At 37.7% G+C, this 19,888-nt stretch overlaps 2 protein-coding genes across 2 annotated transcripts in view; one reads left to right on the top strand and one right to left on the bottom strand.

Annotated features, from left to right (window-relative positions):
- Window positions 1–19,888, bottom strand: part of UBE2Q2 (ubiquitin conjugating enzyme E2 Q2) — a 67,463-nt gene that overhangs the window by 18,938 nt on the left and 28,637 nt on the right. The window contains exons 6-9 of the mRNA XM_082617113.1: window positions 19,113–19,197; window positions 17,701–17,761; window positions 16,863–16,953; window positions 754–812 (exon numbers count right to left, since the gene is read on the bottom strand). Of these exons, the coding sequence (XP_082473239.1) occupies window positions 754–812; window positions 16,863–16,953; window positions 17,701–17,761; window positions 19,113–19,197 (296 nt within the window). The remainder of the gene's footprint in view (window positions 1–753; window positions 813–16,862; window positions 16,954–17,700; window positions 17,762–19,112; window positions 19,198–19,888) is intronic.
- Window positions 855–1,995, top strand: LOC309803558 (eukaryotic translation initiation factor 1-like). Its single transcript, XM_082619951.1, has one exon. The coding sequence runs from the start codon at window positions 1,035–1,037 to the stop codon at window positions 1,383–1,385; it is 351 nt and encodes a 116-aa protein (XP_082476077.1). The 5' UTR covers window positions 855–1,034; the 3' UTR covers window positions 1,386–1,995.

The following is a 19,888-nucleotide window of genomic DNA, read 5'->3' on the forward strand; positions in this document are numbered from 1 at the left end:
TTTTCCTCAATCATTTATAGCCACCCAGATTGTTTTAATCTAAATGAAACTATTACTATATCAACCATAGAGACGATCAGAGGACTGGATATTTTTAGGTTTTAATCACCATAACACGTCTCACAAAGTGGAATTGATTAGCTGAGCATATCAGAATTCTCAAATTAGTTTAACTGCTCTTACTCTGAGGATCTACAGAACATTTCACAACTAATGTAGGTACAAATTCTGATATTTTCCCCATCCTCATGTGACTTCTAATGACCAAAAGGCAATATAAGCTTCAACTAAAAAATGCATGACAATTACCATTTGATCCTACCAAACTGAGACAACCACCTTTAGAAGATCAATGACCAGCTCCATAGGCCCATGAGATATCCTGTGATTATTCCTAGGATCCCAGGCATGTGGGAATCACTCTAATCCTAACTTTCTCTAAACCCTCAATCACATCTTACATTTGAAAAACTTTCGATTTTTTAAGATGAAGTATGTACAAATAGAGGTCATTAAAAACTCTACCTGTAAACATAATGGTTTATGCCAAAGATTCTCAAATTATGGTCCCCAGCCTAGAACATCAGCTTCACCTGAGATGATCTAAGACATGCAAATTCTTAGGCCCTACCCCAGTCCTACTGAATCAGAAACCTTGAGGTAAAGCCCAGCATTCTAGGCGTCCTAGCATTTAACCAGCCTTCCAAATGATTCTGATGTAGACTATCGAAGAAAACAATCACTTAAACTTACCCTCCTGAGAGAACAGGTAACACCACTCGAACAAATGGAGGATCAAATGGAAAGTTATCCTAAAAAACAAATAAGCAAGTTTAATTTTAAGAATATCCTTAATACTGTATTATTTAGAAGGTTTAAAAATACTCCATAGCCCAGTCACTGAGCCGCCACCAAGGAAGGACTCAGCAGCCCCTTGAGCCCCCTCGCTTCCCGACACTCCGTCCCCTAAACCTGCGTTCTCCAGCCGCCACCTTCCGCAGGCCGTTTCCAACGAGGAAAAGGGATGGTATCGTATGTCCACTATCCAGAAGCTCCACACTACCTACCCCTTTGCTGATACAAGTAAGGGTAATGATCTGCTGGCTGCTAGCACTGAGGATTATATCCATATAAGAATTCAACAGAAAAATGGCAGGAAGACCCTTACTACTGTCCAAGGGATCACTGATGATTACGATAAAAAGAAACTAGCGAAGGCGTTTAAGAAGAAATTTGCCTGCAATGGTACTGTAATTGAGCATTCAGAGTATGGAGAAGTAATTCAGCTACAGGGTGACCAGCGCAACAACATCAAAAACATATGCCAGTTCCTCATAGAGACTAGACTGGGTAACGACGATCATATGAAGGTTCATGGGTTTTAAGTGCTTCTGGCTCACTGAAGCTTAAGAGAGGATTTCCTTGCAATGAGTAGAATTTTCCTTCTGTCCCCTGTCACAAGTTTAAAAACCTCACAGCTTGTATAATGTAACCATTTAGGATCTGCTTTTAAATTGGACTACTGTAACTCCTTCATGCAATAAACTGAAAAGAGCCAAAAAAACCCGTAAACATTAAAAAGAATAAAAATAGTTTATAAAGAATGTATAGGGCTTCCCTGGCAGCACAGTGGTTGAGAGTCCGCCGGCCGATGCAGGGGACATGGGTTCGTGCCCCGGTCCGGGAAGATCCCACATGCCACGGAGTGGCTGGGCCCGTGAGCCATGGCTGCTGAGCCTGCGCGTCCAGAGCCTGTGCTCCACAACGGGAGAAGGCCACAACAGTGAGAGGACTGCTTGCCGCAAACAAACAAACAAACAAACAAAAAAAAAAGTATACATTTATTATCTAATGATGAATGCGGGTCATAAACATAAAAACAGTCATCCAAAATGAAATGAAATGAAAACAAAAGCTAACATAAATGAAGTTAAGGTCAGGCCCAACAAAAACAGAAATATAGATCAATGGAAGAGGATAGAAAGCCCAGAGATAAACCCCACGCACATATGGTCACCTAGTCTATGACAAAGGAGGCAAGAATATACAGTGGAGAAAAGACAGCCTCTTCAATAAGTGGTGCTGGGAAAACTGGACAGGTACATGTAAAAGTATGAAATTAGAACACTCCCTAACATCACACACAAAAATAAACTCAAAATGGATTAAAGACCTAAATGTAAGGCCAGACAATATCCAACTCTTACAGGAAAACATAGGCAGAACACTCTATGACAAAAATCACAACAAGATCCTTTTTGACCCACCTCCTAGAGAAATGGAAATAAAGACAAAAATAAACACAGGGGACCTAATGAAACTTCAAAGCTTTCACACAGCAAAGGAAACCATAAACAAGACCAAAAGACAATGCTCAGAATGGGAGAAAATATTTGCAAATGAAGCAACTGACAAAGGATTAATCTCCAAAATTTACAAGCAGCTCATGCAGCTCAATAACAAAAAAAACAACCCAATCCAAAAATGGGCAGAAGACCTAAATAGACATTTCTCCAAAGAAGATATACAGATTGCCATAAACACATGAAAGAATGCTCAACATCATTAATCATTAGAGAAATACAAATCAAAACTACAATGAGATATCATCTCACACCGGTCAGAATGGCCATCATCAAAAAATCTACAAACAATAAATGCTGGAGAGGGTGTGGAGATAAGGGAACACTCTTGCACTGTTGGTGAGAATGTAAACTTATACAGCCACTATGGAGAATAGGATGGAGGTTCCTTAAAAAACTAAAAATAGAACTACCATACAACCCAGCAATCCCACTACTGGGCATATACCCTGAGAAAACCATAATTCAAAAAGAGTCATGTACCAAAATGTTCATTACAGCTCTATTTACAATAGCCAGGACATAGAAGCAACCTAAGTGTCCATCATGGGATAAATGGATAAAGAAGATGTGGCACATATATACAATGGAATATTACTCACCCATAAAAAGAAACGAAATTGAATTATTTGTAGTGAGGTGGATGGACCCAGAGTCTGTCATACAGAATAAAATAAGTCAGAAGGAGAAAAACAAATACCGTATGCTAACAAATATATATGGAATCTAAGGGGGAAAAAAATGTCATGAAGAGCCTAGGGGTAGGATGGGAATAAAGACACAGACCTACTAGAGCATGGACTAGAGGATATGGGGAGGGGGAAGGGTAAGCTGTGACAAACTGAGAGTGGCATGGACATATATACACTACCAAACGTAGGGTGGATAGCTAGTGGGAAGCAGCTGCATGGCACAGGAAGACCAGCTAGGTGGTTTGTGACCACCTAGAGGGGTGGGAAAGGGAGGGTGGGAGGGCGGGAGACTCAAGAGGGAAGAGATATGGGAACATATGTATATGTATAACTGATTCACTTTGTTGTAAAGCAGAAACTAACACACCAGTGGTAAAGCAATTATACTCCAATAAAGATGTTAAAAAAAGAAAAAAAGATCAGGCCGAAATAGGACAGTATAATGTAAACTTAAGAAACACAAAGAGATAGCCTCACCCACCAGAAGGCAGCCAGCAGAAGCAAGAAGAACTACAATCCTGCAGCCTGTGGAACAAAAACCACAGTCACAGAAAGATAGACAAGATGAAAAGGCAGAGGGCTATGTACCAGACGAAGGAACAAGATAAAAACCCAGAAAAACAACTAAATGAAGGGGAGATAGGCAACCTCCCAGAAAAAGAATTCAGAATAATGTAGTGAAGATGATCCAGGACCTCGGAAAAACAGTGGAGGCAAAGATCGAGAAGATGCGAGAAATGTTTAACAAAGATCTAGAAGAATTAAAGAACAAACACAGATGAACAACACAATAACTGAAATGAAAAATACACTAGAAGGAATCAATAGCAGAATAACTGAGGCAGAAGAACGGATAAGTGACCAGGAGGACAGAGTGGTGGAATTCACTGCTGCACAACAGAAGAAAAAAAAAGGATGAAAAGTAATGAAGACAGACTAAGAGACCCCTGGGACAACTTTAAACACAACAACATTCACATTATAGGGGTCCCAGAAGGAGAAGAGAGAGAGAAAGGACCAGAGGAAATACCTGAAGAGATTATAGTCAAAAACTTCCCTAACATGGGAAAGGAAATAGCCACCCAAGTCCAGGAAGTGCAGAGAGACCAATACAGGATAAACCCAAGCAGAAACACACCAAGACACATAAGTAATCAAATTAGCAAAAATTAAACACAAAGAAAAATTATTGAAAGCAGCAAGGGAAAAATGACAAATAACAGAACAAGGGAATTCCCATAAGATTAACAGCTGACTTCTCAGCAGAAACTCTACAAGCCAGAAGGGAGTGGCATAACATACTTAAAGTGATAAAAGGGAAGAACCTACAAGCAAGATTACTCTACCTGGCAAGGATCTCATTCAGATTTGATGGAGAAATCAAAAGCTTTACAGACAAGCAAAAGCTAAGAGAATTCAGCACCACCAAACCAGCTCTACAACAAATGCTAAAGGAACTTCTCTAGACAGGAAACACAAGAGAAGAAAAGGACCTACAAAAACAAACCCAAAACAATTAAGAAAATGGTCATAGGAACATACATATCGATAATTACCTTAAATGTGAATGGATTAAATGCTCCAACCAAAAGACACAGTCTTGCTGAATGGATAAAAAAACAACACCCATCTATATGCTGTCTACAAGAGACCCACTTCAGACCTAGGGACACAAACAGACTGAAAGTGAGGGGATGGAAAAAGACATTCCACGCAAATGGAAATCACGAGAAAGCTGGAGTAGCAATACTCATGTCAGATAAAATAGACTTTAAAATAAAGAATGTTGCAAGAGACAAGGAAGGACACTACATAATGATCAAGGGATCAATCCAAGAAGAAGATATAACAATTATAAATATATATGCACCCAACATAGGAGCACCTCCAATACATAAGGCAACTGCTAGCAGCTTTAAAAGAGGAAATCAACAGTAACACAATAAGAGTGGGGGACTTTAACACCTCACTTACACCAATGGACAGATCATCCCAAATGAAAATAGGTAAAGAAACACAATCTTGAAATGACACAACAAACCAGATAGAACTGATATTTATAGGACATTCAATCCAAAAACAGCAGATTACCCTTTCTTCTCAAGTGTGCATGGAACATTCTCCAGGATAGATCACAAATCAAGCCTCAGTAAATTTAAGAAAATTGAAATCATATCAAGCACCTTTTCTGACCACAATGCTATGAGATTAGAGATAAATTACAGGGAGAAAAATATAAAAAACACAAACATATGGAGGCTAGACAATACGTTACTAAATAACCAAGAGATCACTGAAGATATCAAAGAGGAAATCAAAAAATACCAAGAGACAAATGACAATGAAAACACAATGATCCAAAACCTATGGGATGCAGCAAAAGCAGTTCTAAGAGTGAAGTCTGTAGCTATACCAGCCTACCTCAAGAAACAAGGAAAATATCAAATAAACAATGTAAACTTACACCTAAAGGAACTAGAGAAAGAAGAATAAACAAGACCCAACATTAGCAGAAGAAAAGAAATCATAAAGATCAGAGCAGAAACAAATGAAACAGAAACAAAAAAACAATAGCAAAGATCAATAAAACTAAAAGCTGGTTCTCTGAGAAGATAAACAAAATTGATAAACCTTTAGCCAGACTCCTCAAGAAAAAGAGGGAGAGGACTCAAATCAATAAAATTAGAAATAAAAAAGGAGAAGTTACAACAGACATGGCAGAAATACAAAGCATCCTAAGAGACTACTACAAGCAACTCTATGCCAATAAAATGGACAACCTGGAAGAAATGAACAAATTCTTAGAAAGGTATAACCTTCCAAGACTGAACCAGGAAGAAACAGAATATATGAACAGACCAATCACAAGTAATGAAATTGAAACTGTGATTAAAATCTTCCAACAAACAAAAGTCCTGGACCAGATGGCTTCACAGGTGAAGTCTATCAAACATTTAGAGAAGAGCTAACACCCATCTCTCTCAAACTCTTCCAAAAAAACTGCAGAGGAAGGAACACTCCCAAATTCATTATATGAGGCCACCATCACCGACACCAAAACCAGACAAAGATACTACAAAAAAAGAAAATTACAGACCAATATCACTGATGAATATAAATGCAAAAATCCTCAACAAAATACTAGCAAACAGAATCCAACAACACATTAAAAGGATCATACACCATGATCAAGTGGGATTTATCCCAGGAATGCAAGGATTCTTCAATATATGTAAATCAATTAATATGATACACCACATTAACAAATTGAAGAAGATAAACCATATGATCATCTCAATAGATGCAGAAAAAGCTTTTGACAAAATTCAACACACATTTATGATAAAAACTCTCCAGAAAGTGGCCATAGAGGGAACCTACCTCAACATAATAAAGGCCATAATGACAAACCCACAGCAAACATCATTTTCAATGCGGGAAAACTGAAAGCATTTCCTCTAAGATCAGGAATGAGACAAGGATGTCCACTCTCACCACTATTATTCAACATAGTTTTGGAAGTCCTAGCCCGTGCAATCAGAGAAACAAAAGAAATAAAAGGAATATAAATTGGATAAGAAGAAGTAAAACTGTCACTGTGTGCAGATGACATGATACTATACATAGAGAATCCTAGAGATGCCACCAGAAAACTACTAGAGCTAATCAATGAATTTGGTAAAGTTTCACAATACAAAATAATGCACAGAAATCTCTTGCATTCCTATACACTAATGATGAAAAATCTGAAAGAGAAATTAAGGAAACACTCCCATTTACCATTGCAATAAAAAGAATAAAATACCTAGGAATAAACCTACCTAGGGAAACAAAAGACCTGTATGCAGAAAACTATAAGACACTGATGAAATAAATTAAAGATGATACCAACAGATGGAGAGATATAACATGTTCCTGGATTGGAAGAATCAATATTGTGAAAATGACTATATTACCCAAAGCAATCTACAGATTCAATGCAATCCCTATCAAATTACCAATGGCATTTTTTACAGAACTAGAACAAATCATCTTAAAATTTGTACGGAGACATACAACACCCTGAATAGCCAAAGCAGTCTTGAGGAAAAAAAACGGAGCTGGAGGAATCAGACTCCCTGACTTCAGACTATACAACAAAGCTACAGTAATCAAGACAATATGGTACTGGCACAAAAACAGAAATATAGATCAATGGAACAGGATAGAAAGCCCAGAGATAAACCCACGCACCTATGGTCAACTAATCTATGACAAAGGAGGCAAGGATATACAATGGAGAAAAGACAGTCTCTTCAATAAGTGGTGCTGGGAAAACTGGACAGCTACATGTAAAAGAATGAAATTAGAACACTCCCTAACACCATTCACAAAAATAAACTCAGAATGGATTAGAGGCCTAAATGTTAAAACCGGACACTATAAAACTCTTAAGAGGAAAACACAGGAAGAACACTCTTTGACATAAATCACAGCAAGGTCTTTTTTGATCCACCTGTTAGAGTAATGGAAATAAAAACAAAAATAAACAAATGGGACCTAATTAAACTTCAAAGCCTTTGCACAGCAAAGGGAACTACAAACAAGACTAAAAGACAACCCTCAGAATGGGAGAAAATATTTGCAAAGGAATCAACGGACCAAGGATTAATCTCCGAAATACATAAACAGCTCATGCAGCTCCATATTAGAAAAACAAACAATCCAATGCATAATGGGCAGAAGACATAAATAAACATTTCTCAAAAGAAGACATACAGATGGCCAAGAAGCACATGAAAAGCTGCTCAACATAACTAATTATTAGAGAAATGCAAATCAAAACTACAATGAGGTATCACCTCACACCAGTTCAAATGGGTGGGAGGGAGGGAGATGCATGAGGGAAGGGAAAAGGGATGTGGGAACAGATGTATATGTATGACTGATTCACTTTGTTATAAAGCAGAAACTAATAAAAAAAAATAAAAATAAATAAATAAATAAAAATAAAAGGCTATCTATCTCTCCTTCAAAAAAAATAAAATAAAATAAAAGGACCTAGAAGAACTAAACAGCAAACAAACAATGATGAACAACACAATAAATGAATTTTAAAATTCTCTAGAAGGAATCAACAGCAGAATAACTGAGGCAGAAGAACGGATAAGTGACATGGAAGATAAAACAGTGGAAATAGGGCCTCCCTGGTGGCGCAGTGGTTGAGAGTCCACCTGCCGATGCAGGGGATACGGGTTCGTGCCCCGGTCTGGGAGGATCCCACATGCCGCGGAGCGGCTGGGCCCGTGAGCCATGGCCGCTGAGCCTGCGCGTCCGGAGCCTGTGCTCCGCAACGGGAGAGGCCACAGCGGTGAGAGGCCCGCATACCGCAAAAAGAAAAAAAAAAAAAAAAAAAAACAGTGGAAATAACTACTGCAGAGCAGAATAAAGAAAAAAGAATGAAAAGAATTGAGGACAGTCTCAGAGACCTCTGGGACAACATTAAACACAACAACATTCGAATTATAGGGGTCCCAGAAGAAGAAGAGAAGAAGAAACGGTCTGAGAAAATATGTAAAGAGATTATAGTTGAAAACTTCCCCAACATGGGAAAGGAAATAGTCAATCAAGTTCAGGAAGCACAGAGTCCCATACAGGATAAATCCAAGGAGAAACACACAAAGACACATATTAATCAAACTAACAAAAATTAAATACAAAGAAAAAATATTAAAAGCAGCAAGGGCAAAGCAACAAATAACATACAACGGAATCCCCATAAGGTTAACTGCTGATCTTCCAGCAGAAACTCTGCAAGCCAGAAAGGAGTGGCAGGACATATTTAAAGTGATGAAAGGGAAAAACCTACAAACAAGATTACTCTACCCAGCAAGGACCTCTACCCAGCAAGGATCGCATTCAGATTCAACGGAGAAAATAAAAACTTTACAGACAAGCAAAAGCTAAGAGAATTCAGCATCACCAAACCAGCTTTACAACAAATGCTAAAGGAACTTCTCTGGGCAGGAAACACAAGAGAAGGAAAAGACCTACATAAACAAACCCAAAACAATTAAGAAAATGGTCATAGGAACATACATATCAATAATTATCTTAAATGTCAGTGGATTAGGGCTTCCCTGGTGGCGCAGTGGTTGAGAGTCCGCCTGCCGATGCAGGGGACACGGGTTCGTGCCCCGATCCCGGAAGATCCCACATGCCGCGGAGCGGCTGGGCCCGCGAGCCATGGCCGCGGAGCCTGTGTGTCCGGAGCCTGTGCTCCGCAACGGGAGAGGCCACAGCAGTGAGAGGCCCGCGTACAGCAAAAAAAAAAAAAAAAAAAAAATGTCAGTGGATTAAATGCTCCAACCAAAAGACATAGACTGGCTGAATGTATACAAAAATAAGACCCATATATATGCTATCTACAAGAGACCCACTTTAGACCTAGGGACACAAACAGACTGAAAGTGAGGGGATGGACAAAGACATTCCAAGCAAATAGAAATCAAAAGAAAGCTGGACTAGCAATTCTCATAACAGACAAAATAGACTTTAAAATAAAGACTATTACAAGAGACAAAGAAGGATACTACATAATGATCAAGGGATCAATCCAAGAAGAAGATATAACAATTATAAATATTTATGCACCCAACATAGGAGCACCTCAACACATAAAGCAAATGCTAACAGTCATAAAAGGGGAAAATTGAGAGTAACACAGTAATAGTAGGGAACTTTAACACCCCACATTCACCAATGAACAGATCATCCAAAATGAAAATAAATAAGGGAACACAAGCTTAAAATGACACATTAAACAAGCTGGACTTAATTGATATTTATAGGACATTCCATCCAAAAACAACAGAATATACTTTCTTCTCAAGTGCTCATGGAACATTCTCCACAAGAGATAATATCTTGGTTTGCAAATCAAGCCTTGGTAAATTTCAGAAAACTGAAATCGTATCAAGTATCTTTTGCAACCACAACACTATGAAATGAGATATCAATTACAGGAAAAACAACTATAAAAAACACAAACACATGGAGGCTAAACAATACATTACTAAATAACCAAGAGATCACTGAAGAAATCAAAGAGGAAACCAAAAATACCTAGAGACAAATGACAATGAAAGCATGATGACCGAAAATCTATGGGATGCAGCAAAAGCAGTTCTAAGAGGGAAGTTTATAGCAATACAATCCTACCTCAAGAAACATCTCAAATAAACAACACAGCCTTACACTAAAGCAATTAGAATACTCTGGTTTCTCTTCATACAGAATAAATCTTTCACCTTTTACTAAGAAAAAAAAAGAAAAAAAAGAAATTAGAGAAAGAAGAACCAAAAAAACACAAAGTTAGCAGAAAGAAATCATGTAGATCAGAAATAAAGGAAAAAGAAATAAAGGATACAATAGCAAAGATCAATAAAACTAAAAGCTGGTTCTTTGAGAAGATAAACAAAATTGATAAACCATTAGCCAGGCTCATCAAGAAAAAAAGGGAGAAGACTCAAATTAACAGAATTAGAAATGAAAAAGGAGAAGTAACACCTGACACTGCAGAAATACAAAGGATCATGAGAGATTACTACAAGCAACTATATGCCAATAAAATGGACAACCTGGAGGAAATGGACAAATTCTTAGAAAAGCAAATCTTTCCGAGACTGAACCAGGAAGAAATAGAAAATATAAACAGACCAATCATGAGCATTGAAATTGAAACTGTGATTAAAAATCTTCCAACAAACAATAGCCCAGGACCCGATGGCTTCACAGGTGAATTCTATCAAACATTTAGAGATGAGCTAACACCTAGCCTTCTCAAGTTCTTCAAAAATACAGCAGAGGGGGCTTCCCTGGTGGCGCAGTGGTTGAGAGTCCGCCTGCCGATGCAGGGGACACAGGTTCATGCCGCGGTCCGGGAAGATCCCACATGCCGCAGAGCGGCTAGGCCCGTGAGCCATGGCTGCTGAGGCTGCACGTCCGGAGCCTGTGCTCTGCAATGGGAGAGGCCACAATAGTGAGAGGCCTGTGTACTGAAAAAAAAAAAAAAAAAATACAGCAGAGGGAGGAACACTTCCAAACTCATTCTATGAGGCCACTATCACCCTGATACCAGACCAAGACAAAGATGCCACAAAAAAGAAAGCTACAGGCCAATATCCTGATGAACATAGATGCAAAAACCCTCAACAAAATACTAGCAAACAGGGCTTCCCTGGTGGCGCAGTGGTTGAGAATCTGCCTGCTAATGCAGGAGACACGGGTTTGAGCCCTGGTCTGGGAAGATCCCACATGCCACGGAGCAACTAGGCCCGTGAGCCACAACTACTGAGCCTGCGCATCTGGAGCCTGTGCTCCACAACAAGAGAGGCCGCGATAGTGAGAGGCCCCCGCTTGCCACAACTAGAGAAAGCCCTTGCACAGAAACGAAGACCCAACACAGCCAAAATAAACACATAAATAAATAAATAAATAAAATTCACCTCTTAAAAGAAGAAAATTTAGGGCACTGAAAATTATATTAAAAAAAAATACTTTCCAAAAGTGAAGTCCAAATAAAGATATTTTCCTATAAGCAGGCCCACACTGAAGGAAACAAAAAAGGATATTCTTCAGGCAAGAGAAAGAAGATCCTAGATGGAAACCTGGAGAATAAAGACCATGAAAAGACCTAATATGTACAAAGATCCAAATGAATACTGATGAATTATGTAACAATAATGTATAAGGTTTTAGATAGATATAGAGCTAAAATGTATGACGACAACAGCACGTCTTTGGCCGGGTGTACATGTTCTAAGGTCTCTGCCTTGACAAGGAAAAGGAAAAACACAAATTAACCAATTTATATTATACTTTGACAAGCTAAGGATATGTATTATAATTGTAAGGTAGTAAATTAGAGTAAAGGATGATGAGCACCAAGCTAACAGAGGTGGGAAACTGAAGAAAAAAAAAATCCAAAAGAATGTGGGAAAAAAAAGCATGGAGCAAGGACAAGTAAATGAGACAGATTTAAACCCAAACAGCAATACCAACATTAAATGCAAATAGATAATTGCTACAATTAATCTGACAACGATCATCAGACCTGATAAAAATATACAAAGGCAAGATGAGAGAACAGAACCTCAGCTAACTCTCTGGCTGCACAATTCTCTGTTTCAAATTTTCAGTCCTGGAAACTGAGGTTTCCAAAAGAATAAAACTTTTTCTCTCAGTGAACTGAAGTAAAGATGGTAGCTGAAGTGGCCAAGAGTGTTAGAGGTCAGTCTCTAGTGGCCAGGAGGCCAAGAAGGCTAACCCCTCACTTTCCTACAACAGCGGAGCAGAGTAACAGCATACTGCCTCCATGAATATATGTCAGGAAGTCTAAGAGAAATTACTTCTGATTTCTGTGTTCAAATAAATGAGAATTAGGAAACTAACGCCTCTTAAAAAATCAATTTGCAGGTAAAAGAGCTAAACAAACATTTGTTTCATCCAGTTATTTCTAAGGAACACAAAACTGCAGTTTTAACTAGAAAAATAACCAGCATAATTCCAGCACTTTACTACCCATCCTCAAGTAAGATTCTGAGGAACATGTAAACTATGTAAATTCAATCCTAATAGGAGAGGGAGACAAAAAGCACACTTTTGACGGCTAAAACAGATAATCTTAGCTATCTACTGCAAGGCAGAAAAAGAAGAAATCTACCTACACAAGAAACCAGCTTAATGACAATTATTATAATCTATTTCCAAATAAGTAGCTTACCTTTTATCTACAATTTAACAGATAAAGAAAGGCATAGATGCAAAGCTTGGTAAAGTACAACTTCATTTAATTTCCTATATTTCAGATCTTTAAATATGTGATCCCAAATGAGTGACTATAAAACCTTGTTTTTATATATATAAATTTATTTATTTTATTTATTTTTGGCTACATTGGGTCTTCGTTGCTGCATGTGGGCTTTCCCTAGTTGCAGCGAGCGGGGGCTACTCTTGGTTGCAGTGCGCGGGCTTCTCATTGCGTTGGCTTCTCTTGTTGCGTAGCACGGGCTCTAGGCGCACGGGCTTCAGTAGTTGTGGCTCACGGGCTCTAGAGCACAGGCTCAGTAGTTATGGCGCATGAGCTTTGTTGCTCCACAGCATGTGGGATCTTCCCAGACCAGGGCTCGAACCCGTGTCCCCTGCATTGGCAGGCGGATTCTTAACCACTGCGCCACCAGGGAAGCCCCAAAACCTCTTTTAATTGATTATGTGACAGTGAGAACTTCCTTCATTTTAAGTAATACTTCAGATTAACTATTCTACATCAAAACACAGGGATTCTATTCCATAAACTCTGTACCTTGGAACTCAGTAATCAAGATTTTACAGAAATAAAAAGGCGTGGGGTTGTTGGGGGGTTGTTTACAGGCATTGGTGGGTGGGGTGGAGGAAGGTTTCTGTTTAAATAGATATTCAAGAGGGAATTCCCTGGTGGTCCAGTGGTTAGGACTCCACGCTTTCACTGCCAAGGATCCGGGTTCAGTCCCTGGTTAGGGAACTAAGATCCCACAAGCCGGGTGGTGTGGCCAAAAAAAAGAAAAAAGATACGCGAGCTATCGTGGTATACTAACTCAGAAACTAAGAACCTCCGGTTTTACAAGGATGTCATAAAGTTATCCGATTTCCAAATCAACATCTTGGGCTTCCAAGCTATTCTCAGCCATGAGGAACATTCTATTTTTAAAAGACTAGAGCCGGGCTTCCCTGGTGGTGCAGTGGTTGAGAGTCCGCCTGCTGATGCAGGGGACACGGGTTCGTGCCCCAGTCTGGGAGGATCCCACATGCCGCAGAGTGGCTGGGCCCGTGAGCCATGGCCACTGAGCCTGCGCGTCCAGAGCCTGTGCTCCGCAGCAGGAGAGGCCACAGCAGTGAGAGGCCCGCATACCGCAAAAAAAAAAAAAAGACTAGAGCCATCATCGGATGGCTCTAAATAGTTATAAATCACCTTATATTGAGTTGAAAATTGTCTCTTTACAGTTTGACTTACTAATTCTATTGTCATGCCTTGTGTTCATCAAAAACTAATCAAACTAATATTTATACATACACAGCCCTTCAAATAGTTGAAGACAAGCTATCAGGAACCCCCATGTTCTCCTCTCCAAATCTATAATTTCACCTGCTATCTTAGGACATGGTATGGAATCTTTCTAATCCTTGCTACTATTCTCTAAATAAACCCAGATTTGTCTAAATAAGCCCTTCTTAAAGTACTACCTCAAAATTCACCTCAGTAGTTCAGATGTGGCCTGAAAAGCCAGACCACCACTTCCTTACCAAGTTGCTGACAAATCTAATAGGTCCCATTCCCTCCTACCCCTTTCCCCTTCCCCATCCTTGTGTCATGTTACATCTCAAGTTTCATTTTCTTACTCTTCATGACCCTCAAGTTGTCATCATGGCCATCCAAGGCCCTAAATACTGTTCATGCTCCTTCTGTGACTCCTTCTTTCTGAGTCATACCTGCTAATCCTCCAAAGTCTATGAATCCCGATACTAATAACTTGGCAACTGAGTTTAAGGTCCTCTTAGTAAGGTCAGTTAGCTCAAGGCAATCACATTCTTCCCAGGCCTCTTAAGAAATACTTCAACCCTAGCAAAGGCCCTTCTTTCTGGTATCAGGAACCATGGTTCAGAAACACAAATCCAACAGAATTTCAGCCATTTACCTCCCAGATCATCCCCTCCCTGAAGTTCTACCTAGAGCAGGAAAATATAATGAAAACACTATCTGCAGTCACAAGACCTTCAGTTTCCTGGTCAAGATTTCAGATTCTCTTAAAAGGTATCTCTGAAAGAGGAAGTGAGAGGGGAGGGGCCCACATCAGTCTTCAAAGATATTGATAAGGTTCTATTTCTTAAGCTTGGTGTTGGGCCTATGGGAATATGATTTAATATGATTGCTTAGATTTCAGGTTAAAAATATTTTGCATGTATTTTTTAAAAAGATACATTCCTAGGGTATTTTTTTCACCATATGAATCAGTAAAAATACAGTCATTAGCAATTTCAGTAAATATATACCAGATTCACTCTCTAGGAAGACAACCCAGTTGATAGCCACAATAATTTCTACAATAACAAAGCTGTGGGAAAACAATGACATTTGACATTTGGGCTATATTAAGAAAGTTCAATCATAAATGAGGATATAAGCCCAAACAAGAATATACACACAAAAAAAGCTAAGTAAGCAGCTTTCAGAAAATTACCCTTTTTGCAAGTATAAAATAATCCTTTCATGTCTTTTGTTTTCTTCCTTCAAAACATCTCATATCCATCTACTCTCACCTATTCCTACCACTACCTACCTTCATTGCTCTTTGCCCAGATTAAAATCAAAGTCCCCAACTAGTCTCCCAGAAATCTACTCTATCCTATCTAAACTCTACTCTGATGCTGAAGGCATACTAATTCTTTTTTAAAAATAAAATAAAAAGCCTAACAGATCAATCATGCCCCTGCCTAAAAACCTCTGTTGGCTTTTTACTGCATTAAGGTAAGCTCCCAGACTCTTCAACATGATCTCCAAAGCCCTATAGTTTTCCTCACAGATTTCTCCCCAGAAAGACTACAGGCTCTTGAAGAACAGGGATTATTTAGATGCCCATGTCCTCAAGCCTTCTATAGCACCTAATGCATTGAAGTCCACCTAACTGAAACAGGGGCAAAAAAAAAAGTTTATCTGCAAGACAACTGTTACACAATTTTTTCTCAATTTCAAAGAACAGGTCAAAAAGAAGCTCCAAATAATTAAAATATAACCCCTTAGAAACACTTCCTAGTTTTTTTAAACAAAGATTTAAAACCACTACATTTTACCTAGATTCCATTGCTTTAACCTTTATTTTTTAGCATCTTTTAAAAACACTTAAATATAACACATAAATTTAGAAAAGTGCATAAAATGTAAAGGTACACCATTACAAACTAGCATGAAATAGTATCCATGCAACTACCACCCTGGTCAAGAAACAGACTATAGTCAATAAACAAGAAGCCCCCAGGTGTCCCTTTCAGCTCACAACTCCTTCCCCGCTTAGCTAGATGTACTTGCTATCCTAAACTGTACAGTAATCACATCTTCATTTTTCTTGATAGTTTTATTGCCCAAGTATGAATCCATAAATATTTCTCATTTTTGTTCCACTAAGAGCCTTTTCAGAATAATTTTTTCCTAACTCCTCCCCGACAAAATTTTTACCACCACAGACATACTGTGTATCTATTTATGTATTGTGGCCCTTTGAAGGGCTAAAGACTATTGTAATATCTAAGACTTCTTCACTCCAAGGACTAATTTTCACCCCATTCGGGGGAAGACTGCCTCCGATGAGAAGGCATGCTTAAATAATATAATTCAGTTTTACCTATTTTTGAGCTGTACTAATGAAATTGTACAAAACATGTTTTGGGAATATGGTTTCTTTTGCTCAATTCTGTGTTTAAGATTCATCTATCTTGTTGCGCATAGCTCTATTCCGTTTTATGAATACCACAGTGCTCCATTCTATTGGAACAGACACTTGGGTTATTTTTATTTGAGGCTATTATAAACAATGCTGCTTTGAACATTCTTGTGTTTGTCTCCTGGTGCATCTAAGTACTCATTTCTTGCAGGTTATACATCTAGGAGGAGAATTCCTGGACCACAGGATATGAGTATCTTCTACTTTACTAAGTTATACCAAATGGTTTTCCAAAGCAATTGTACAAATAGACGTTGCCATTAGAAGCATATGGAGTCCCCTTACAATTTTCTTACCTTAAAAGAGAAGTTAAGCAAAATATATTCTATGCCTTCTTTTTCTTTTAAGATCTGAAGATCACTGTGCAAAGGACTATCAGGATCAACCCTAAGAATTACAAAACAAAAAACAGTTCAAACAAAAAATTAAATTTTTTTTCTCACTGAACTCAAAAATGAACCATTCCAAGAGCTAAAACAGAGTCCCTAGGGTAAATTCCAAACAGAGAAGGTCTAAAGCTGCTCTATGGTTCCTGGAAAAACAAATTAACTATAGCCTCCAACTCCTTGGGATTAAATGTGCAAAAAGAGATCACAGTATTCTACATCTACTCTCCTAAGGGCATGCAAAGTTAACAGTTATTCTAAAGGAAAGGGTCATATGTACATAATCTCAAGAAAGTCTGCTTCTCTCAAACTGTATTATTAGACAAGGTGTTCAAGGAGAGAAATTTACCATGGACAAGACCAGAAAAAGTGAAATCACTAACAAAATCTAAATTTGTCTACAACTGTTCTATATATTCAGGCCCTACTCAAATTTCTTATTTCAAATATAAACTGGTTGTCACAGTCAATCTCATCAAGTTATTTATATACTTCTGTTTGTATAGTTCCTAATTGTCTCACTAACTCCATGAAACACTTTTTCCCACAGCTGGCCCTTCTTTTTCTCCTCCTTCTTTCTCACTTTACTTATTAAGCCCAAGAAACAGCTCATTTTAACAACCTAAGAACTATTTCTACACAAACAGTAAGTAAAAGCCACAGTAAATAGGTATCAAATTAAGGGGGAAAAAATCTCCACTGTAATAGTCTACCATTAAAGAGTGGGTTAGCATAAAAAAGCACTTACTTCTGCAGTTTAACATGCCAGTCATATAAACTGTCATTTATGAGTTCCACTGAATAAATCCCTGTAAAGGTATAGGGCATGTTAGTTACTCTTCATTTGATCTTAAAACTATTGCTCTGGTGTAAATGTATACACTAAATAGCCAACAAAAGCTACAAATTTTGCCATTAAAACATGGAACAACTAAGCTGTATTATAAATATTTTGGTGCTGGAGCTGAGTATCTTATACCGTTAACAGATGGACAACTAAAGCCATCAATGAAGAGGATTTTTGGGGTTGAAAAACTGTTTACCATTAATTGTAAGAGGAAAAAAAAGCTTATGCAAAATCGTATGTACTTAAGACTTTTCTCCTATGCATATATGCAAACAGTTCTATTAAAATGGAATCCTTCTACATATAGTTTTATAATCTTTCTTCAACTTTTTGGGACATCTTTCCATTAGTATATAAAAATTTATTGTCAATCTTTTTAATAACTGTAGTAATTTATTTTATGGATAAGCCATAACTTAATTCCACCATATAGCTGGTTATTAATTTAATTTTTTGCTACTACAAATAATGCAGTAACAAACAAGTGACAACTGAACATTTTAAGGTAAACCAGTATTCAAATATTTAACTTTATTATGTTTCTACACACAAACTTTTAGATTTCTTATAAGAGGAACTGTTAGGACATAAAACTTCTAATAACCTCAGAAACAAATCTGACTTATCTTGGATTCTATAAAGTGGAGGGGGGGTTGCTTGTTTGTTTTTAAGTTAGCTCTAATGATTTAGACTTGATCACTCTGAAAAATTCTGAATGGATCATAATGCTACCTTCTCAAACAAACTAAAGTTTGGCTCTTTCACTTATTCAATACTGTTAGACTCTCTGCAATAATTTGAGGGAATTTTATTTCAATTAGAGAGGTTCCACAATATTTAAGCCTTATTGTGTAAGAAAGAACTCTTAAGTCAAACTATAAATTTTTAAAAGTAATACCATTAACTACAATAAGAGTTGATTATGTTGTTTTCAAAAAAAGGAAAAAAAACCATAAAAATCAACTTGACAACAGTTCTCTGTTCATACAATAAAACATACTCATCTTATTTGTTTTCCAAAGCATATATTTCTTGTACCTTTCCCAGAAGATAAAAATCATGAGTTAATCCCCATCAGCAAGAAGACAAAAAATTATGTGTCCATAAAAACATTTTTAAAAATCCAAACAAGTGAACTCATCCTATTTTACCCCCCACGTCTTTTGGTAAGTTGATTAAATTTGTGTTTCACATTCCTAAAATAAAGTTAATAAACATTTCTGTTTCTGTCCAGTTATACTATAAGAAATGAAGTTACTATCTGAAAATTTAAAAGGGCATAAGGACAACAGCAGAGATCCAGAGGTCCTTACCTGTTTTATAACTCTGTGATCTGTATATGTCCCTGAGCTCTTTCATAAGTCTATCTGAAGCTTGTACAGACCCAGACACTGCACCCTGAAACATAAAATTTGCTGTTTACCAGGATCTACTGATTTAAATAACTAAAGATTTAAGGTATCTGAACCTGAAATAAACATTTACAATGATATCGTAAAAATGGATCACCACTCAACATTTTAAGAAGTCAAAAAAGTTAAGTTCAATTAAATCAATGATCATGAAGTTTCAGTAGGAATATAAATTTGGGGCAGGTCTGATTCATTTACTATTTGTCATCTGAAAAAAAAAAAAACAAAAAACAGCTAACCTATGTTCAGATCACCATGGCCACTCCAATAGCCTAGAACTAGTAAGGGTCTATTTCAAATTCCATCAATTAAAAAAAAATTTATTAATTTTTTTCTTTTTTACAATTTTATTTGGGGTAGGCAGTTTTAGGTTCACAGCAAAATTGGGAGGAAGGTACAGAGATTCCCCCATATAGCTGCCCCTCACAGTGCATAGTCTCCCTCATTATCAGCATCCTTCGGAGGTACATTTCTTACAACTGATCAACCTATTTGGACACATCATTACACCTGAAGTCCATAATTTACCTTAAGGTACCTTTACCTTTTGGTGCTGTACATTCTATGGACCTGGATAATGACAAGTATCTGCCCATTATAGTAACATATAAAGTATTTTCATTGACCTAAAAGTCCTCCATGCTCTGCCTATTCATCCCACCCCCCACCCCGAAACC

This window comes from Mesoplodon mirus, assembly GCF_964341445.2.
Source record: "Mesoplodon mirus genome assembly, chromosome: 4".
NCBI lineage: Eukaryota > Metazoa > Chordata > Mammalia > Artiodactyla > Ziphiidae > Mesoplodon > Mesoplodon mirus.

Coding starts and splice junctions, on each gene's coding strand:
- LOC309803558 (XM_082619951.1), top strand. CDS start 1,035: ATGTCCACTATCCAGAAGCTCCACACTACCTACCCCTTTGCTGATACA.